This window comes from Falco biarmicus, chromosome W (assembly GCF_023638135.1).
Source record: "Falco biarmicus isolate bFalBia1 chromosome W, bFalBia1.pri, whole genome shotgun sequence".
NCBI classification, from domain to species: domain Eukaryota; kingdom Metazoa; phylum Chordata; class Aves; order Falconiformes; family Falconidae; genus Falco; species Falco biarmicus.
The window spans coordinates 6,317,628-6,333,174 of record NC_079310.1 but is presented as its reverse complement, the minus strand read 5'-3'; the positions used below and the strand labels follow the sequence as shown (position 1 = coordinate 6,333,174).

At 45.5% G+C, this 15,547-nt stretch overlaps 2 protein-coding genes across 20 annotated transcripts in view; one reads left to right on the top strand and one right to left on the bottom strand.

Annotated features, from left to right (window-relative positions):
* The window catches only part of LOC130142073 (ubiquitin-conjugating enzyme E2 R2-like), a 28,521-nt gene extending 18,423 nt beyond the window's left edge, over positions 1-10,098 (top strand). Inside the window, 3 exon segments of the mRNA XM_056323519.1 lie at positions 920-1,017; positions 5,696-5,830; positions 6,969-10,098. Of these exon segments, the coding sequence (XP_056179494.1) occupies positions 920-1,017; positions 5,696-5,830; positions 6,969-7,188 (453 nt within the window). The 3' untranslated portion in view covers positions 7,189-10,098.
* A 1,124-nt stretch (positions 10,099-11,222) lies between these two features.
* Positions 11,223-15,547, bottom strand: part of LOC130142070 (ubiquitin-associated protein 2-like) — a 92,343-nt gene continuing 88,018 nt past the window's right edge. For 15 of the 19 annotated variants that reach the window (XM_056323497.1, XM_056323498.1, XM_056323499.1 and 12 more), the window contains 4 exons: positions 14,247-14,314; positions 13,308-13,499; positions 12,349-12,551; positions 11,223-11,767 (listed from right to left, as the gene is read on the bottom strand). In XM_056323497.1, the coding sequence (XP_056179472.1) occupies positions 12,387-12,551; positions 13,308-13,499; positions 14,247-14,314 (425 nt within the window). In that variant the 3' untranslated portion in view covers positions 11,223-11,767; positions 12,349-12,386. The remainder of the gene's footprint in view (positions 11,768-12,348; positions 12,552-13,307; positions 13,500-14,246; positions 14,315-15,547) is intronic. The other 4 variants (XM_056323501.1, XM_056323502.1, XM_056323503.1 and 1 more) reach the window with 1 other exon arrangement.

The window sequence follows — 15,547 nt, the reverse complement described above, 5'->3', positions numbered from 1 at the left end:
CCTCAGGCCCTGTCTGCACCTTCACCCCATTCTGCAGTAAGGCACTGGGACCCCATGAACTCCTGGAGTTAACTTCAGTGGAGAGTATCAGCTGTGGTGAATACTGCTACAGCACTCTTGCAAAGTAATTGTCAGTACTGTTGCTGATGGAAAACTGGTTTTACAGGCCTTTTGAAGTGTTTATAAATGGTAGGTATTATGGAACTTTAAATCTATATTTGGGCAATAACACTGGTGAGTAAAACACAACCACATAATCCTCAATCTGTATGGTTTCCACACACTGCCAAAATATTCTCTTCCTCTTGCATGCTGGAGAAGGGATTTTCAGTGAAAACTTCAGATGGAATCTCCTGCTTTTTCACCTGGTATTTCAAACAGCTGTGTCCTGGGAGAGCAGTTTAAGCCTGCCCTGTGCCATCTGTTCAACCCCTAGGAGAAGCATTGTTTTGATAAATGAGCTAGTAGAGTGCTAAACTCTTCAACTCAAAATTCCTGTAGCTAACTCAGCCACCACTGGGAACAATATTTATTTTTTAAATTCTACTTTGGGTTTCTTGTGATTAGAACTAATTTCTGTCACTGACAGTGCTTGCTATCTGGAGACTAATTTAGTTTTATATGACTCTAATTTCTGGTTTTGCTTGCTTTGCTACATTTTTTTAAACCTTTTGACTTGAGATTGTTTTGTACCAATTTGCAGACTAATCCTGTTTAGCAAGGGAGACTTTTGAACATATAAATACAGTAGACCCAGGAAAAATTGAGAAATGTTTCCAGTTCTTGCACATATTTTTACTGATACTTGGGGCGTCCATATCAACAAAGTTAAACTGCTCAGATCATAGTCAGTGTTGGAATTGAATCATCAGACCTCTGCCTCAAGTCAGGTTATTCTCAACTTTTGTTTGTCTTGCAGAATGGAGATGTATGTATTTCAATTCTTCACCCACCTGTAGATGACCCACAAAGTGGAGAGCTGCCATCTGAGAGGTGGAACCCTACCCAAAATGTCAGGTAACTGAGTCTGATGTACAGCAGTGACCTCAAAGGCCTGTTGTCTCTCACCAAGACTAAGGCCTGTGTTGGAAAAGGTTTGGAAGACTTTGGGTGCTTTAGGTATTGAATTGGGTGGGAATTGGACTTATCAAGCTGTCTGAAGTGCTATGTCCTCATGCTGGGTTAACAATGTGGAGACTTCTCTCCTGTTCATAGTTTGCTTTAAGAGCATGAAACCCTATCTCAAATGTTCTAGTCTTTCCCAGTCCATGTTATCCTACACTTAGTTTTTTCAAACTTCTCTAAGATATCACTAGTGGAAAAGAACGTTTTTGGGTATTTGGGCCCAGTAGGAGTAACTTTATGCATAATCCTACCTACTGTTTGCTTTCCAGTATTTTTGTCTCCTGTCCTGCAGCATGCTATCGTGAGCAGTTAGCCAGGTAGTTTTCTTCCTGCCAAAAAAAAGGATCACACAGTACCAGAGGCATTCAAGGCTAACCTGTCTGTTTTTTGGAAACACCAGCTGAATTTCATTACAAGACTGCCAATAAAGAAATGATGAAACTAGTATCAAGTAGCAGCTCACTAACCTGTGTAGCTTGAGTAGTAAGTGATGTAGTGGAAAAACCTTGAAGGTATTTCCTGTTCTAACTTAATCTGTTTTATTATACAGATAAAGTTAAAGTAATTGTCTCCTAGATTTTTAGTGTATCATATGCTTTCTTTTGGAGTGATTTATTAGATGTTGATTTCCCAACTTGAAATCCGTTATTTATTGGTAAATCCACTAGGGATCTCAGCACACCTGAGGGAGTGCAGTGATTTGAAAAGGGTTGCCTGATAGGTTGACTCAGCTTTCATCTAACTCTGCTTCATGAAATTAATTTGAAAAGAACCTTTGTCAAAGCAAAGATCTAGCAATGGGGATTTATTGGATTCTTGACCCTTAGAATATGATTGTAACATGTACACTCTGCAAAGTGCTGAAGTAGAGCTAATGTGGCAGGAGACTAGGAATTGTAGCAGTCACAAATTATAACTACTGATGTTCCTCCTGGCACATGCTACTTCAAGGTTAAAAAGGCTCAAGAGAAATGGTGCATCCTAGCTGTGTAAAGTCATGAAGAGTTGGACCTTTAGAGCTTGAGGTAAACATTATCCAATCCATCTGTACCAAGTACAAGTGAGTATGAAGCAACCTCTCAAAGTTCCAGTTCGGATTTTTAAAAAATTATACACTGTTTTAAGTTATGTATTGCTAATTATGTTCACCTGTTCCTCTGCTCACATGGCTATTAAACTTTTCATACATCTGATATGGTTAGGGCTAGATGACAAGCCTCAAGTCATAGTTAAGAAACAGCTTTTGGCATTACTTATAATTACTCAACATGTATGTATAATATATACAACCCTAAAGATTAGCACCATGAGAAGTTTCATGCCAGTTCTCAGATTTCTGCTCTCCCTTACCATGGTGTGGTTTTTGGTGCCTGTTCTTGGAGTGTGTTGGGCTTAAGGGTGATACTTGAGGAGAAAACATTCCTCAGCTGTATTAGCAAGTAGAAATAAAAATTGTCCTTTACTGTTAGCCTGTTTCCAGCATAACCTGTTGGGTTAAGTGCCAATAGAACTGCATCCTGCTGGGGTCCCATCTGGCTCTGCAAAGCTCCAGAGTATCAGAGAGAAGGCAGTAGGGCTGAAGGTGTGGGAGCGGAGTGTGCTTGTCTGTGTAACCTATGGTTTTTCTTCAACTTCTGGATTTTGTAAATCCTGCTAAGTATTGACTGTTTACTATAGATGACTGGCTGAAGTGTCTGGAGGGGTGTGTGTCATTCTTCAACTTTGAGAGCACCTATGCTTCTACCTCTAATGGTGTCAAGTATGCTCATTAATTTTTTTAAACATAATCAACATGGGCTTTCCCATCACTCGGAGCTAGATGAGGCAGACATAAGCAAATGTGGTAAACATCCAGCAAGATGTGAAGGAATGCAGCTGTGATCTGTGTGGCAGAGAATACTTGTGTCCCATCAAGCTGAGGAAGTGGTGGCAGGGCTTAGGGATTGAGGCTCTTTTATCATTTAAGTTGCCAGTCTCCATATCTCCCATGGCATCACTCTGTTCTGAGGTGCACAGACCAGAACTAAGCACAGTATGAAAGATGTTGGTACATCTGTATCTTGTGAAGATGGGTGATGCCCTGTCTTACTATTGCTTTGTTTCCTGAGGATGCCTGTTTTTGCTGGCTTTTTTAGCTGCTTTAGTGCATTGAGCTGGTTGCAGAAACTGTCCGGATCTAACATTACTGTCAGTACAGCCTAAGCCAAAACCTCTTACTTTATATCGGAGAGTAAAAATGTGCTAGGACAAATCTATAAGTACCTTTAAAGGTGACTCTGAGAAACTACAGTGTTAGGTAGTAGCTGGAATTTAAAAAACAAATAATCCTTTTCAACAAGTTATATAACAGGATGTGCTGATTGTGAGCCCTAGCCACTCTACACAATGTCTGTTTTGTTTAAATTCATCTATGTCTGAGCCTTCTGTTGATATGTGGAGAAAAAAGGTACTTAACAGGTCTGATTCCTTGAACCTCTACTGTTGCCTCTCCTCTGCTGATAAAGGGATGTAGAGGGACTCACTCTGAAGACAGCATGGTAAACACTTAGTGGCATGGCAGCTGATGAACACACTGTTCCCCAGAATGGGGTTGGGGATTTAAGAAAGCAGAAGGTGGGCTTGAAATCCCTGTTCTTCATGCAAGCAACATGCATAAAACAACATGCTAGAATAACCTTGCCTGAGGGAGAAACAGATCCCTGACAATATTGCAGAGGGTCAGCCTGTATCCAGACCAGCACAGTTTATATCTGATGCTGAGGATGTTCAGTCATGTGTGGTTGAATTTTTTGTGGTTTTAGTCCTGTCAGATCTCATGTGCTGAGATCCCTTCCTGCTACTACTGTACCTTGTTCACCTTGCTTGCTTACAGCAGCAGGGTTTGAGTGGGAGGAGACTGTCCAGCTCTTAAGGTATTAGCAGTGATGGAGTTGATCTAATGTGCCAGTTAAGAATGAAGAATGCAGAGAGCCTCATCTCTATTAGACAGCTGCTTTGGTGTATTTCAGTAGCTTTGCACTGATTTTTGGAGTCTGGGGCACTGCATAGGAAACTGGCTTCTCACTTTGATGGAAGTGTAGCAGAGCAAATGCTAAATCCAGACACTAATTCCTGTCCTCAGTCTTCCCTAGACTTTGCTTGCTCTACAGTAAAGCTGCTGCAATTATGCTGGAGCTGATATGTTGGCTTTACAGCCTGCTTGCTGAGAATCAAAGGCTTTTAAATGAATTCTTGAGATTAAGTAGAAAATGGTCTCTCTTCTGCCCATCATCCTAGTCTGACCAGACAATTTTTTTCCAGAGCTGCTGTTCTTTTTTCTTACTGAATTATATCACTTGGAAAGTAAATTGCATATGAATTTCCTGAAAGCTGTGCTGAACAGTCTGGCCAAAGTGTTTAGCTTCAAAACTTTTCAAGAAACTCTGCATCCAAATGACAAAGCATTTCCTGGAATTGTATCTTAGTTATATGATCTGGTAGATGTGCTGAGCACATCTGCTCTGAATGTGCCCCTAAATCAATACAAGGACAGCTGGAGCTGTAGTCTCTTCTGTTCAAGTTCTGCAGAGCAGTTGGCTATGTACTACTGTATTTCAAGACTTATTCCTGGTCTCTTGTTCTTCCTTTCCATTCAAATCAAAAGCTGTTGCCAGCAGGACCACCTTGGACATGTGAAGCTATTGCAGTGGTAGCTACAGCTAGGTGGCTGGGTGTGTAGAGCCACCTGATGGAACTTGCTGTTGAGTCTTGTGCTGCTTGTGGCACTGTGTGAACAGTGAAGGGATGAATCTCTGAAGTGCAAAGGGTTGTAGGAAATGCAGGAGAAGGGTCTGGGTGAGGGAGGTGGTGGTTGCCCCTAGTAAATGCCAGCAGAGTGGGGCAGCTAGGTGCTAAAAATCCAGGAAGACAGTCACATAACTCCCAGCAGACAGACAGGCTCATGCTAGCTTTGAGTACCAGCAGCTGAATCCTACTGGGCTCTTGGTGGCTTGCTTGGGTATTGAAAAATATCTGCACTGTCTTTCCCTTGTGCTTGAGTGCTGCTATAGCAGCCTTAGTGTGGTGCACAGGCGGAGACCTGGCTGCAGCTTCAACCTCTTAACATGCTGTGGGGCAGGGAAAGCAGTGCAGCCTCATCTGATGGCCTTGGGTTGTAGCGGTCCTCCCTACATGGGGTAAGCAAGGAGCCTGGCTTTCTGCTGGGAGGCCAAATGTCATGAGAAACAGGCTCACTGAGCAGGTTTCCAGCCTGGTACCACCTATGGTTGTTATGGACAAGCTGAACTCTGGTCTAATGGAAGCTTTGCCTGCTTGCTGCCCCATCACAAGCATATGCATAGATGTGATAGCCTGTCATCAGATTAGGTCTTTGAGATTTGTGTTGTGTCATCTTCCCTACGCTGATGGCCAGGATTTGAAGTTCATAAATACCTGTTCTCACTTCAACTATTATCCTTCACTATCCTTAAGTTTTGACTTTAAACAAGTTTCTGATGCATCACCTAAAGAAGCTGTCAGCATCCAGAATCCATGAATGTGTTAGCTCTGACTCTGTAGTTACCTCTTTCAGGACTATCTTGCTGAGTGTAATCTCTCTGCTTAATGAGCCCAACACCTTCTCTCCTGCCAATGTGGATGCATCAGTCATGTTCAGGAAGTGGAGGGACAGTAAAGGGAAAGACAAGGAGTATGCTGAAATCATAAGGTAAGCTTTGCCATGTGTGATGCTGTGCTACTGGCCTCCTGCTTTGAATCCTACAAAACAGGCTGCTTGCAGAATTTGCTGAAACCAGCTTCTCTGTGTGGTTGCTCCTTTGGAAATTAATTTTACAGTCTTATTCCAAGCCCATGTTTCTGGTCCCTCTAGGATTTTCAGCATATGGAAGTGGTGCAGGCTTCTGGAACAGGAGAACTGGGCTGATCTATCTTTGAATTGTTCTCTTTTAGACTAATCTGGCATGATGCTCTGAAAATCTATTGGCTGCTAGTAAATCCTAGTTGAAGGCCCCGCTTGCCTTTGAGTGTTGCTTGCATTGCTTGGGATGTGATTCAAACTGACCGCATCCTACTGATTCTGTGCTTACTGTGCTCATGAATCATAATCTTGTCCCTCCAATTTGAAGGAATATCAGCAGGATTTGGCAAGCACTTGTAAAGCTGGATTTGATTAGCTGGAAGTACTGAACAGTCTTGACTATTCTTTGAAAAGTTTATGGTTCATCCTGTAGGGAGATGATGTAAACTTGAGCCAGGGTTGCTGTAGAGCAGCAGATGGGTGGCCCATACTGCAGTGGAACTGCTGTCATGCTTGCCTGGGGCAAGACCACATCTGCATTGACTCACCTAGCTGGGCATGCATGATATACCCCTGGTTGGAGCAACACAGGGCAGTCAGTAGCTGGCCCCAGCTGTTCAAAGAGCATTGCTGGGAGGTTATCTTAGTCCCCTCTAGCTCCATTGGCTTCAGCAGAGCTGGATGTACTCCATAAACAGAATATGGCAGACTGAGCATGTGGGTGGGGGTGAAGGGGACAGGCTGCTATCTGTTTGCCTCCCAGCAGGGAAGCAATGTAGGCCAGCAACAGTTCACAGCCTGAGTGCTGCTGGGAGGCAGTAGCCAGAGTCTGTCCTGGGGCAATGTGTGCTGCAAACACTCTTGGAGTGCTTCCAAGCCTGGGGCTGCAGGAACTAAATCTGTTTCTAGTGCTGTTTCAGCCAAACATCAGCTCTCCTGACTGAGCTGTCTGGAGGGCTGGGCTGGGGCTGGCTGGGAGGTGGGGAGTTGAGCCACACTGCTGCTGGCACACAGCCCTGCTCATGTTGCTATGTCCTCCTCACCACAGGAAACAGGTTTTGGCCACCAAAGCTGAGGCAGAAAAGGATGGTGTGAAGGTCCCCACTACACTGGCAGAGTACTGCATCAAAACTAAAGTGCCTTCCAATGACAACAGTTCAGATTTGCTTTATGACGACTTGTATGATGATGACATTGATGATGAAGATGATGAGGAAGAGGATGCCGACTGTTATGATGATGACGATTCTGGCAATGAGGAGTCGTGACCTGCTTCCTCTATGCCCCTGTACTGCCCTGCTGACTGAGGCCAGAAGGGAGCAGCGGTAACCTAGCAGCAGTTCAGCAAAAAAGTGTGTGTGTGTGGGTGGGGGTGTGGTCAAAAAAACTGTCTACTGCTGTCTCCTGTTGTAAGGATCTGTTTGCTCCTTTTTCTTTTTTTATGGACCTCTTAGAGACCTTCCACAGAATGTCTGAATTCTTGCATTCTTAACCCTTTCATCACTGTATTTTTTTTAAAAAAGAAACTCCCTTTATCACTTCTGAAATGCTCATAGCAAAACAGGTTTGCTCATGTTTAGATCCTTGAATTAAATAGTCTTGCAATTAGATGTTTTATGTATTTAAAGCTGGAACAAGCCAATTGGAAGCTGGGTTTTCAGGAGCTCAAGTGCTGTGTTTATTGGGAAGAAGAAAAAGCTACACAAAGCAAATTGCCAAGGTTTAGCTGTTCCATATACAATAATAGCATGTGTACACTGGTTTAGACTTGTGGTGGTGGCTTTTCCTTTTATAAGGTGGGGGGCAGAGAGTGTAGAGCTACTGTGTCTTGAGCTTGATGGGATGTCACTGAAAGGTACAGTATTCCTTTTCAGCCTGCTCAAGCTACAAAATAGCTGGCCCCTGGAGCCCCAGAGAGCACAATCAGCTTTGTCTCTGAAAAAGGCTTGTGATATGAACCCTAAAACACTTAATGCTTCACGTCTGTACAACTGAGCCCTGGGTTGCTATTTATTTTTTTTATTTTATTTTTCAGACTAGATTTGGGTTGAAAAAGTTAGCCATGCTGCTGAGATCTGCTGCCAGCTGCCCCTCTCCTGAGGGAGGAAAACAGAAGTACATTCTGCTGCCCAGCATGCCAGCCAGCATTCATCCTGAACTTTGTTTTTTGGTAGTAGAAGAAACCAATAGCCTCCTGCCCCAGTGCTTGCTAGCTGCCCTTGCTTCCTTCAGCCCAAGTCCAGTCCTGGCCTGAGCCTTCTGTTGCATATGTAGGTCACATGTTGGTAAACACAGCCCTGCTGTAGTTCTGCAGGGTTGGCAGAAGTCAAAGCTGCCTTTGGTGCCTGCCTGGGGTGGCCAGGCTGTCCCTGTGCTGCTGGGGCATGGGGCAGAGGGGATGGATGTGTGCTGAGCTCTCCTCTGCCTGCCTGCCTGGCTGGTGCATAGATGAGTGTGTGCAGTCCCACAGGTGAAGGAGGCTGCAGTGCTTTTGGACTTGAAGAGAAGGCCAGTGGCAGGGTTTGACAGGCTATTTAAGTGTGCTTCAGCTGGTGCACCAAGCTCAACCTCCTGCATGTTTTTGGGAGCTCAGGGCAGAGACTAGGTCCTTCCCTTGTGGGCATAGGGAGATCCTGCATGCTTGTCTGCAGAATCCTCTTCCTTAGTCCCTCAGTATCCTCACCCTATTACAGTGTGCTCTTCTTGTTGACTGTAGTGCAGTGGCCTGAATTCAGCTTTTGCATGATCCCTTGATCAGCAGCCAGACCTGTCTTCCTGCACTGAGCTCTGGTACCTCAAGGAGCAGGTCTAAGGTGCTGGCCCTGCTTGAGTGAGACTCCCCATTCCCACAGGTACAGTGGCAGTTACTCTTATCAGAGCTGCAGGCTCAGACATTTGTTTATGCCTCCCTTCTGCATATCTCAGGGTTTTCAATGGTATGTCATCAGCTGTGTTCCCTTGAGGGGTGTTTTGGTGGGAGTCAACTTTGTTCTATCAGCTTGGGGGCTGCCTCCTGGGGGAGGAGCAGGATGATAGTGAGCAAGCTCAAAGCCTGCTGCCTAGAGGAGGGGAGGAAGGCTGGTAGGGCATTTTTTGAAGTGAGCAAGGTGGATGTGTTTTCATAATGTTGCTTGGTTGGGATTTACTGCAGCAGGGACAGTCCCTGTTCCTCTGCCCCAGGGTGTGCTGGCAGTGCATCCCTCTGCCCCCTCAAGTAAAGGTAGCCCAAGTGGTGATACCTTGTCCCCTAATGCTCCCCATGATGGTCTGCCCTCCTACTTGCATGTTACCTAAGGAGGCATTGGGACCCTTCCTGAAGTGGCCTGCATGGGCTGATTCAGCCCCTGGTGCTTTTTGGACCTGGCAGCAGGGCTCCTCTGCATCTAGTGATGGTGTAGAACACCCCTCAGCCTCACTCCAGCCCTGTGAGAGCAGTGCCAGTGTTGGCAAATAGGCCCCTGGCATTCCTGGCTGCTAGGACTGGTCTTGGGGCTGCACTGGGACAGGGACACCAACCTTCAGCTTTTGGGGGGCTGTTGGGAGGTGAAGGAGCAGAGTATGGCAGTGCTGGCTGTGCTGATGACTATCTGAAATGATACTGCATCTTTCAGGATTTCCCTTGTACTTCTGACCGTCTTCACTGTATACTCTCCAGTGACTTTTATTTTCAAGCTTGATCTTGTAAGATGCATTATCATAACTCTTCTGTTACCTTTTTTTAAAGGCAAAAATTCATCCTATTTTGAGAGCTCCTACATTAACCAGGTAAATCTTCCCCACTGTCCTGTGCAATGTCATTGCTTGTTGACTTGCTGGTTTCCTTTTTTGAGATACAAACTGAAATATGAGTCTTTTCTTAAACTATTTAAGAAATTGTGGAAAAAATGTTTACCTGATCTGTGTATTCTAGGGTTTTTTCTTAACTTTTTCTTCTGTCTCAGCCAGTATTAATGTTTACATTTGCAGCTATATGCCCCTTCAAATGCAGTTTTCAACCATTCTGAAACCAGCAGGGTACACTAGATTTCTTAGTAGTCTTCTTAGCTGAAATCCCAGATGTTTTCCTTTGTATAGTTCTTTCTGGCAAATTAACTGATGCATCTTTGTGTTGTCTTCCCCTTCAGTAGTTATATTTTGTCTTTTCTGCACACCTGTCTAATAAAAATGAAATGAAAATAGCCCTGTACTGTTAATTATTTGAGCTGATTTACTTGTGTGGGTTACTTGAAGCTTTGAATAACAGTTATTCACAAATTCAGTGCTGCTCAAATATCAATGCCTATATAAAATAAGGTTATGGGAAAATAAAGCTACTAGTTGCCTGCCTTAACTGATTTAAAGCACTTTGGCAAATGGCCACAGACATACAACTTCACATTTACCCACCTCTGCTGCATAAGGCCAGCATGCTCAGGATGAGCCTGGGGCAGGAGCCATCACCACTGACCTTCCTCCTGGGGGAAGGCCATGGACCAGATAGGCAAAACACAGGAGGGCAGTGTTGCAGCTGTACTCCCTCCTTACCTGCTCCCCAGGCACTCAGAGCACAATGCTGGAACCCAACAAAGGCAGAGACATGATGCTTAATGGCAGAAGTCAGGGTGCTGCCCAAGATCCCATGCCCTCTGCAACTGTCTGAGCTCTTAAGACCTTTGTGATGGACCTAGCCACTGCTCTTACTCCCAGCAGAAACAGGTAGAAGGGGACAGGCTGTAAAAGTAAAACTGGTCCTGGAGCCATTGAAAAAATGCAGACAAACACCAGTGATAAATTTAGATTTTTATTAGGTGGAAGAAGGGCTAAGAAGAAATGAAATTCCTAAAACATTCACCATATTGGTGCAGGACAAGAAGGACCAAGAGTTGCACCCATGGTCTTGTTTTAAAAAAAGAGGAGGGAGGGATAGGTAAAGTTTCCATCCAGTAACTCCAGCTTTCCTGGGCAGAATGGTACAAGACACAGTTTTGCTGTTTGGGTTTTGGGGTTTTTTTGCCTCTAATGATGTAAAGAAGGTTCTAGGACACACTGAGCCATCTAAACTCTTGCTAGAGAAACAAAAAACCCCCAAACAAACAAGAAAAACTTTTAATTTAAAAAAAATCAAAAAATAAAAAAGTGCCACAGTAACCAAACTGCCCATGACAGTTGGCCTTCTGCAGGAGGGAAGGAAAAGACAAAAGAAAGGGGAAGACCTACAAAACATCCCCCAGCCACCTCCACCCCCTTTTAGAGTAACAGCTATATTGGGGGCTGGGGACAGATATCAAACCAACAGGACTTTTTTTTGGGGGGGGGGGGGGGGGGGGGGGGCAGGCAGGCCTCCTTATTTGCCTGAATTTAGAACTGCATTAAATAAATGGTTTCCATCTTCAAAAAAATAGCAGTTTGACAGATTTCTACAGCTTAAAAAAAAACCTCAAGGATGGATGTCCTGGTGCAGATGGGTAATGAATAATTAGTTTTCCTACAAAGAAAACAAAACAGGCTGCAAGATGCAGAAAACCACATTTAGGCTCTATTACATTTACAAATACATACATACATATTACATACAACAGCAACTCAAAGAGAAAGCGAGTCACATGGATGGCTGGCTGCAGTTCTCCCTGCACAGATAGACATTTGGCTGAGCAGTTACTTCTAATAATTCTAGGAATGAGCTACAGCTTTTATATTTTTTTTTTTTGCTTTTTTTTTTTTCTTCTTCCTCCTCCTCTCTGTTCATTCTCTCCCCCTTCCCCAATTTTGGATTTAGTTTGTCCAGTATGGAGAAGTACCATAGGCAGTTTTGGTAGCCTGAGACTTTTGCTGCACGGTGCTGGGTTGGTTGCGTTGGCCAGATCCACCCTAGAAACAGGAAAGGAAGACGACACTGTTATCAGCTGCCATAGCAGCAGTGCTCCCAGGAAGACAAGCCTAACCATACATTAGCACAAGAGCTGCCGCCCCCAGGGACAGCCCTGATACCCACCAACACAGCAATGCTCCCCCCAAAAGGATCCATTTCTGCTCTGCAACACCTCCAATGTCTCACAATCCAGGACAAACAGCCAGAGACACCAAGCAGGAGCATAGGAATGCACCATCCTACTGCCCCCCACCCAAGACAGGTTTCAAGCACAAGGCAGGCAAAGCACAGAAACTGAAGACAGCAAAAGAGCTCTCTCAAGGTGAACAAAGGCAGCGTACCAGCCAAGGATGTCCCATATTCAGAGAAAATTAATTTCTTATTTCTGGACTCTAAGGCAGAACACACTGTTTCTTTCAGGGAAACATTTATAGCGAGAAAAGAAAATGCTGGTGAAACCAAATTAAAAATTGGAGCTAATATGCAACCTGCAAGGGGATGCTTGATTTTTCCCCCAGGGTTATAATACAAGTGCTCACATCCTGCTCTCCTGCCGCAGCCTGGGGACAGCAGCACCCACCTTGGCTTCACACCTCACAGCCCATCTCTCCACACCCATCAGGATGACCTCTTCACAGAATCACAGGCTGGCTGAGACTGGCAGAGACCTCTCAAGGTATCTTGTCCAATCCCTCTGCTCAAGCAGTCACCTACAGCCAGTTGCCCAGGACCATGTCTAGACAGCTCAAAGGATGGAGACTCCCTGGGCAACCCATGCCAGTGCTTGGTCATCATCCCAGTTAAAAAAAAAAAAAAAAAAAAAAAGTGTTTCCTGATGTTCAGAGGGAACTTCCTGTGTTTCAGTCTGTTCCCATTGCCTCTGGTCCTGTGCCACTGAACACCTGGCTCCACCCCCTTTACACCCTCCCTTCAGGTATTGGTAAGACCTGAGCCTTCTCTTCTCCAGGCTGAACAGTCCCAGCTCTCTCAGTCTTTCCTCATAGGAGAAATAATCCAGTCCATCATTCCTTGTGGCCCTTCACTGGACTCTCTCCAGTATATCCATGTCTCTCACACTGGGGAGCCCAGAACTGGACACAGGACTCCAGGTGTGGCCTCACCAGTCTTGACCAGAGGGGAAAGATCACCTCCCTTGATCTGCTGGTGGTACTTTGTCTAATGCAGCCCAGGATACCATTGGCCGCCTTTGTGGCTCATGGTCAACTTACTTGGTGTCCACCAGGACCCCCGAGGCCTTTTCTGCCAAGAAGCTTTGGCCTCCAGCATATACTGGTGCATAGGATTGTTCCTCCCCAGGTGCAGGACTTTGCACTTCCCCTTACTGAACTTCATAAGGTTTCTTCCCCAAGCTGGTCAACAGCATGAGTTTGTCAGTCTGCAATCATTGTCAAGGCCCTTTCCCAATGAGCGAAGCAAAAACCAGAAGGAAGCAAAAGCCCCCAAGACCCTTCTGGGATGTGAGTGGGAGCAATCTGCCCTCAGACAGACACACTGTAGATGTGAAAAGGACCAACGCACCTGCCCATCTTGCTGAAGATGGTGATGCAACATCTGGGAATGAGGCTGCTGATGCGCAGGCAGGATATGGAGAAAGGGAGCTGGAGCATAACCTGGGGCACCACCAGGGTTCAGGGGCCCAGTTGATCCAAGAGCAGAGGGCAGGCTGAAAGGAGGCGGTGTGCCAGCATGGAATCCCTGCTTGTCAAATGTCTGTATAGGAGGCAAGGGGGATCATGTCAGAGACTGGTGTGAGCAGCCCCATGGGTGACCAGACAAGCACAAGAGTAGCCCAAACACACATCACTTGAACCTTTCACCAACTCCATGAGCAAGCCAAGTCACACCTGTGAGCACTTCAGCAGATGAGCCTTAGCTCCTGTTCTCATCCATACTTCTGCACTAATGCCTCCAACATTTTATTTTTGTTTCCACAGCTACTATGCTCCTTCTTTCCCCTAACCTCTTTTTACTCAGTGGGACATGGAATAGCAGCAGCTCCTTGAAATCAGTCCTTCACACATTGCAGCAGGGGCTCAGGCTGGAATTACTCAACCTACCCAGGGAGGCCCAACAAAAACACAACAACAACTTGCAAATAAGATTTTCTTCCCCCTGGCCAGAACTCAACCCAGCCTATTGACTCACCTGCTTTAGGGGCTATTTTAACTAAAAACATTAGTGCCATCATACTTCATTTGCACCCAGGACACAACACACATGGGGCAACATGGGTAGTGTAGAACACTGCATCTACGCCAGCAGCTGCTGCCAGGAGCTGACATGGCAGAAACAGTGGGACAGAAGGCAAGACTCCTCTCCAACAGCAAACAGAGCCAGCACAAAAAGTGTCAGAGCCTGCTAACCCTGAGACCAACTGGCCTGGAAATAGTCCTAACTGCCAGTGCTTGCAAGGGGAGCCATCATCCTGGTCTCAGACTAGAGGGAAGCATTACTCACCTGAGTCTTGTTATAGACTGAACCACTGATATCAGGCACACCTGTGTTACTTGAGGTCACAGAAACACCTGGAAAACAAAAAAAAAGCCACCACCACCAAGAAAGTTGGTGGCCTCAGTAGATGCACCTTTGTCCACAGCTGCTGCACCATACACCGTGCTGCTGCTGCCAGCCAGCCCACCCGCCCTGTGGGGTTTCTCCATGCTGTCAGACCTACAGCACCCCACAGGGAACAGAAGAAAGGGCTCAGTGCCTCACTCCTGCTACAAAGCAGGAAACCAGCCCACTAGGATAAAGTCACCCACATCCACGACCTAGTGGTTATGCTTTGATTCAAATGCACTTCACCAGGCAGCAGCTGGCTGCACCAACACTCATTTAAGCTCACAAAAAGCCAGCTTTCCCCTAGGATTAGGGATGCATTTGGCTCTATTGCAGCATTCAAGAGCTTTCCAGTAGTGCAGAGTGATGAGACTCGGCATCTGCTACACATTTGAGCCCTTGTCCTTTCACACCCTGCAGAAGGGTAAAGTCTGCAATGCTCCTCTGCCCAGAGAATTAATATCACTGATTCAGGCTGGCTTCCACCTGGACCAGCTGGTACCACAACAGGCTCAGAAACACTCACCAGCAAAGTGACTCTCAAGCCAGCCACTTATTCAGTCTTATAAAGACTGGTTCTAATTATTTCACTTGGATCAGAATAAAACCAGACCAGCGAATCAGAGGGTTTGCACTGCTCTAAGGTTGTACCCTTCCTAGGACGTTGCTCCTTTTTGGATTGCTCCTCCACAGAGGAGAGTGCGATCAGCTCTTAGCTGAAGACAATCCAGTTGTTGTTTCAAATGCACAACAAATGCTTGGTATTTGCTTAAGCCCAAGGATGAACTAGTTCAGTCTAAGCAGAATGTGCAGAATAAACTTTCACATAAGCTGTATAAATTCTTCAGCCTTTACAATCACAAAGGAAACATTTCCTGGCATGAAACAATGCAATGAGTTACAGGGTGTATGGACAGCAGCTGAAACAACAGCCCAGAGATGTGAACTGCCCCGCTCACTCAGGGCTATCTCAGGTGCCTTCCAAGAAACTCAAAATCTAGTCTTCATTTGGCAGAGGACCATTTCAGCAGCATCATCCAACTGCTTAGGCTCCAAAAAACACGGCTCTGCTGCAGGACCACTATATTCTTCAGTAAAGAAAACTTTGGCAGAGGAAGCAGCTCACCATTTCTCCCATGTATAATTGTGGACAAAGCTGCGCATCAGCCACACAAATCCTTATGCAAAGTTCAGCCATG